At 40.2% G+C, this 6728-nt stretch overlaps 1 protein-coding gene across 1 annotated transcript in view; it reads left to right on the plus strand.

Moving 5' to 3' along the window:
* grin3ba (glutamate receptor, ionotropic, N-methyl-D-aspartate 3Ba) overlaps positions 1-5315 on the plus strand; it is a 69100-nt gene extending 63785 nt beyond the window's left edge. The window contains exons 10-11 of the mRNA XM_028566378.1: positions 454-521; positions 1444-5315. Of these exons, the coding sequence (XP_028422179.1) occupies positions 454-521; positions 1444-2410 (1035 nt within the window). The 3' untranslated portion in view covers positions 2411-5315. The remainder of the gene's footprint in view (positions 1-453; positions 522-1443) is intronic.
* Positions 5316-6728: the final 1413 nt, after the last annotated feature.

Raw genomic sequence — 6728 nt, forward strand, 5'->3', positions numbered from 1 at the left:
ATCCCTCTTAAAGGGCAACCACTCCCAGACAGCCTTTAGCATTCATCACAACCCAGCTCAGTTATCTGAGAGGATGACGTCTGAGTTAGTCCCTCGAGATAATCCCAACCAAGAGTGAAAGTATCCCTCTTCCTCAGATATCTTCAGACGTGTATATATCAGGAAGAATTAAAGCACCTTACCTGAATTATTTTTTTCTGTCTAACCAAAGCACTTGGATACCCAAATCAAAAAGGGCTTAAGCAACTGATACCTTGTGTCTCTCACTGAATTTACAATTATTTGATTAAATCATTCAGCGGAGCACCACATCAGGATTTGTGAAGAATATCTGTCACAGATCTGTACAACTGGGTAGAATAATGGATGTTAGGCAGTTCTCTCCTGATTAATTCCAGAGCTAACAAATTTCACATAAATAATCAGTAGTTCTCTTTTCTTCTCTACTCGCAGAAAATCCACCGAGCCCTGCACACCACGTATGAGGATGTTGGAAAGGAGCTGACAGACCTCGACCAAAAGTAATGAAGTCACTAACTGACTTCATCTGCATCTACACACTTGATTGTCACCTTCCATGTGAAATAGCTAGAATAAGACCGTTCAAATACATCAATACTAGCGGTGGGAATCACCAGAGGCCTCACGATACCATATCATCACGATGTCACGATACGATATTTATGCGATTTTAGACATATTGCAATATTGTGCGATATATTGCAATTCATGATCTTTCCTTTAACTTCTATTTTTTTCCCAATTTCAAAAGGACACTTTGTCAACATCTGTTTTATCTAAAAAGATACATTCCTCTGTTTGTTCATCTCACTTCAATTTGATTGCTGCAAAATGGGATTGTCAAGCAGACAAACTGACCAACACATAAATAATAAAAGATCGATACTTGGCGTCTGTGTATCGATACAGTATTGCCACGGAAAATATCGCGATACTATGCTGTATCTGTATGCAACATCTTGTTTGTTTAATCTGTTCTCAGCTGCTGACAGCTCAATATTTCGTACAGACTGTTATCGAGCTTCTCATCTAACTCTCTGAAAGACCGCTTATAAGCTCCCAAAATGTCAAACTATTTCTTTCAAACAAGTCAATTTGTATTAGAAACGGGTTAAAATAGCCACACTTTCAGATTATCTTTTGTCTTTCATAACATGATGACTAAGTGACTTGTTAAGAAGGAGATTTCTCGCAGTGACAGCCTGTATTAGATATTTTATTTAGTTATAGATAACCCAAACAAGCAAGTGATATTCACATGATTTAAGTCGGATAGTACTGCTTAGTCCGCACTTGATAATACAAACAATATATATTTTGTGTTTGCAGGTTGCTTATAGAAAAATGTATCCATGTATACTGCTGTACGCTGTATCTCACTGGATATATGCCCTTTGCTGTGATCTTCCTCTCTTTCACTAGCCCCTCCTCTTGTATCTCAGAGAACTGCACCCTACACAGGAAACAGCATCAGCCTCCTCCCCCATCTCCTCCCACATCCCTCCCTGCTTCCACGACAGCTGGAGACACCTGCAACTCCTCACCATCCCATGAGCCCAAGGAGAAACGCGTGCACTTTGACCTGGAAACCCTCCACAGCTACCGCCTGCGCACACACACCGCCTCAGTGCGCGGCAGGCCTGGTATGGTCGGCCGTCCTGGGCTCGGGTTAGGAGGGTGGGGGCTGGGCAGTTTTACCTCCCCTCCACAGATTAGCCTCCATGCTAACGGGGGCCCCGTCTGTTCACTGGCTTCCACAGGCTTGGTGCTCTCTCCCCTGGGCAGCAGGGCCGCTCAGACCAGCCTATGGGAGGGGGAGCTCCACGACCTGCAGGGGAAGATCGAGACGTTCCGCACCCAGCTGAGAGAGGCTCTGGCCAGGAGAGCAGAGATCCAGAGCAGCCTGGAGAGAGAGAGGAGCGGACTTGTACGCAGGGATACCAGTCTGGAGAGGGAAAGGGACAGACAGAGGATACAAACTATTAACACAGACAGAAGTAGCTCCACTCAGCCCAAACTCCCTGAAAGAGACCGGACCAGCCAACTGCAAACCCTGAATAATCAACAAACAGGGAGGGCTAACCAATCAGGCGGTCCTGGGACTCTGGAGCACGGGAGAAGCAGCCAATTAAACACAGTGAACAGTTTGGACAGAGGGAGAGCCAACCAGTTACGCTCTGTTAATACTTTGACAGGAGAAAGGACTGTCCAATCACGCACTTCCACCAGTTTGGAGCGAAGTCGAGTCAACCAGCCAGGGGCTGGAAACATAACTGTCCAATCACGGAACACTTCTAGCTTGGACAGACAGATGGCTAACCAATCACGCACTCTGAACACTTTGGAGAGTACAAAAGCCAACCAATCAAGTGTAAGCAGTGGGACTTGATTGTCTTTCTGAAGCTCCTGGTGTGTAGGATCACGGATGGAGTAGTACAGTTGGTACTTGCATAGCCGTGGGAAGAGGACTGTGTTGGAATGGGTTAAGTTTAGGGGACGCTTGCTAAAAAAATGACAGTATATGTTAACTCACACCATTACTTACTGCAACCTAATAATTTTCACACTTAGAATTATTTCCACACTCGCTTAAAATCACAACTAAAAAAACATTAACTGCAATTCAAGATCTTGTAAAATGTCTATATTATATTCTCCATGAAATCATAAATAAGCAATGTAATCTTTTGGAATGAAAGCCAATATAATTTCAGTCAAATCTCAGTATACTTTCAGAAGAACCAGATCAGAAAAACTGATTAGCCATGGGAATATGGGTAATCTGGCAATGCTAAAACCACTGTGCTTATTGAGAAGACCTGGGGTTCACACGAGGAACCACAGCTGTCTGACAAACGCAAGACTATCACCTGAATGCAAATAAGGCATGTTACACAGAGGCCTACAAGCACATAGAGACATCAGCGACAAGAGCACAGAAAAATCTGAAAAAAAACAAACAGAACTATTTGAAAATGCAGAAGCAACATCCGTGTACCAGTAGCACGAGATAAAGACGCAAAAAACACAATATATTTTGAGTAATTCAAGTAATAATTTCCCAAAAATGTGAATGACAAAGTAAGAAAACTGTGAACAAAGAGTGGTACAGCCCTAAATCAATGTACCAAAAGATCCCATGAAATCTTTATAAAAGGCCTTTTTGTGTGTTGATACCTTGTATCGTTGTGTGTATTGTCCCGCCATCAAAACTACAACACTAATACAGCTTTGTCAAAAACAAAACGCATTTTTGAATATTTTTGTAGCAAAATCCCACCCTCATAAAATGTGTCAAACTAAAAAGGTCTTTTTGTAAACGGAGCGCTTTCCAAACAGACACTTTGAGATGGTAATTGTCCTCTGTGATTTGATGGGTTCTGCATAAAAAAGGATATTAAGGCAGGAAAATACACATTAACGGAACAGTAAAATGGATTCAAGCCATTTAGACCCAAATACACACATCCAGCCCATTTTATGGCTGCTACCACACCATTTAAATAGTTTTCCTTATTGTTACCTTGTGTCATGATGGGCATAACGCAAGGTTTTCACTTACAGTATTTTTTAAAGGGCAACTCCAGTGTTACACGTAATGATAAATAGTCATGAAGGGTATAACTCAGCCTGTGAAAACAATAGTATACATAATGTCTTCTGTGGCTCTGAAATGAGCTTCAAGTCTAAGAAAATAATCCCTAATGACAAATAAACATTTGGACACTACATGGCTTTCCAAGAACTTAAATATAAAGGTGGGTAAATTAAGTTGGGTTAACCCACCTCCACATCAAGTGCAATAAAAAGATAATATAGGGAAATGTAGGATCTAGCATTTCTACCACTTTTGGCCCATAAATATCAGGACTCTTGTTTGTCCCCCAACTTTGTGGGAGTGGAATACTAAATCAATGCAGTACCCCTTTACATCCCCGCCCTTTCTCTGTATAGGGTGAATTGTTTTTTTGGGCAGAAACACAGCTGACCCATCCAATTACAGTACTTCCAGACTACATTACATTTAATGTGTCCATCAGTAGCTGCAGCAACATGGGTCAGAGTTATAAGTGTTATTTGATGGTCAGTGTTCAAAACTAATTTTCCAAAGTGCTGTACTTGATTTCTTGGTGGCATCATTTCAAAGATGGTGGCTCTTTAGGTCACCTTCAGACTGTTAATACTGGTAATAATGTAACAATCTATTGTGCTTGTATAAAGTCCTGCAAAACTACAGAACAAAATTAAAATCTCAAAGTCATTTAACTGAACGTTTTAATTATCAACCCAAATCCCCAAACAGCTCCAAACAGTTACATATCTGCTTATATACTTGTGGCTCTAGCCAGTTAACAAGTGCCATCAATTTGGAATGAATTTGTTCACCGAATTAATAACTGAAGGAACGTATCATAATTCTGGCAACAATTTTGTGCTCGGTGATTGTATTGCGCATGAATTCACTCTGATTACAATTCCCTAGCTCACTGCAGATCGGGAATCAGCTCCGATACATGCTTTTTTTTTAATCATTATTAATCATTCAAATAGATTTACTCTTTCACCCTGTTTCCACTCCGATAAAGCATAATCGGTTTTGCCTTCTACTAAAACAAAGTGAAGTAAGTTTCATGCCCCATGTCAGTGACGAAGAGAGGTTGAGAGGTAGCCTGGGAAAACCCTGACGAACTTCTGACAAATTTGAGATTTGCTCTGCCACTCTCAGTTACAACTGAGAAGGGTCTGGTGTCAACCAGGCTAGTTGAGAGGTTGACTGTTGGGACTCCCATTCAGTTATTCAGTCAACCAGCAGAGGGAGCTGCCTCCCTGCTTCCCACGGCTATGGACAATGGAGAGTTTATGGGTTGATGTTTCATTCCGATAAAACCACTAAAATAAATATGACAGACGGAAGCTGCACTTTGTGCGGTTGTTCTCAAGCAACAGCAGAGGACCTGGGCAAATAAGGCCTTTATGAAATCACTTCAGCATTATACAATGCGATGTCACCTAATAGTATTGTGATACTCAATCTTGCGCAAGAACACTTTAAAGAGATGCTGGGAATTTCACTGGCCCACAGGTCTGAGACCCAGACAGTGATACATACTAAAACAGAACTTTGGTACTGATGTACATTTAAACGTTTCAAACTTTGCTGTGGTGTGAAGTGGTTGTGTTGACATGCCATGGTGTCTATGAGGAAGAAATATATATTTTAGGTCTTTGACGAGAAAGAGCTTGTGGTACTGGATATTTAAACAAATACTTTTAAATTTACCCCTTATAAAAAAATTGTATTAGCATATTATTGAATTTTATCATGATCATTCTCATGTTTTGAAATAAACATTTATATACTTATTTACTTGCATTATCTCATATTTTCAGTGTGAACTGCAGAACTCCAGCTTTGACCTCCTAGGATAATCCACTGTAAGTGACCACGATGAGCACATTGTCCCAATCACTTGATAAATCTGGCCCCCATCAAACCCATTTAAAATCAATTAATCCACTAATTTCATTGCATTAGTGTACGGTCATTAAATCAAATGTTGTTTTAATGGTTTTTGCAGATAGACTTTCATTGTCGAGGCCACTTCATACGTGAGTACAAAAACACAAATTTCCACAAATTTCACTGGCGTGAAAGTCAAAAGCGCCAATATAAAATGTGTTAATTAGGTGCATATTAAACAGCAGCTTGGCTAAATGTGCAAGATCAAAACCATTTCAACTTCTCACCTCATTAAGAGTGCAAAACGGGGCATATCTGCCCCAACACTACTATTCACACAGGTGTGAGAGAGGCAAAGCCCAGTAAAGTGTCAAAGGTGCACGATACCTATTTGCTGACAAAAAAAGATTCAAAAGAAATATTAATCATAATTAAACCGCCTCAAAAACATGGAAATATGGATACCTGAGACCAATAAACCACAATACGTTCATACGCAATAGCTTACAGATCAATACTAACACAACAAACTAACTTATGGGTATGGTGTGAGAAAGCAAAACTATGTCTATGTCCTTCATATGTAATTTTTATTCTATATCTGGTATTGCATTGTTGTCCGTATTCGTGACGAAATCATGTAGCTTAGATTTTAAGATTTTTTTCCCCCACACCTGTTAACTATTATTGCTCATCGAGTTTAAAAATGTGAAACTGCTCCTGCTCAGTTTAGCACTTGTGAGGATCAGAAGGGGTTGAAAGATCTGCATTTTTATGCACAGCCGTTAGTAGTTAGTCTGGTCTCACAAAAATGTTGCAAAAACGCACCGCTCGGGTCTCCAGCAGAAAAACTAGTACTGAATCACTAGTGTGGGAGTGATCTGTTTACTAGCTCAAGAACCTGCATAACGCAGCTTTCAAAGGGCAAAGTCTCTGCTCGAATGCTTTAGTATCAGCATGTTGCACGATGAAGGTGTAGCATTACATCTAGTGAGGAAGATGAGAAGTCGTAGCAGCTCTAAAGTTAACTTTAAAGACGTGTGATGATCGCTTACAATTTTAGGTAAAAAAAAGATTAAAAACGTTAAAAAATGTACGAAATAGGACTAGAGTCAGCTACATTTACAGACAAATACTGCTGCACAGTAAAATTCACAGTGCAACACAATCCAGAATATATCCGCTATATTAATTATTCTTAAATGAGTAAATCTACACCTATCTACAAATCAACACTTATAACACA

The sequence above is a fragment of the Perca flavescens genome, chromosome 20, assembly GCF_004354835.1.
Source record: "Perca flavescens isolate YP-PL-M2 chromosome 20, PFLA_1.0, whole genome shotgun sequence".
Lineage (NCBI taxonomy): Eukaryota > Metazoa > Chordata > Actinopteri > Perciformes > Percidae > Perca > Perca flavescens.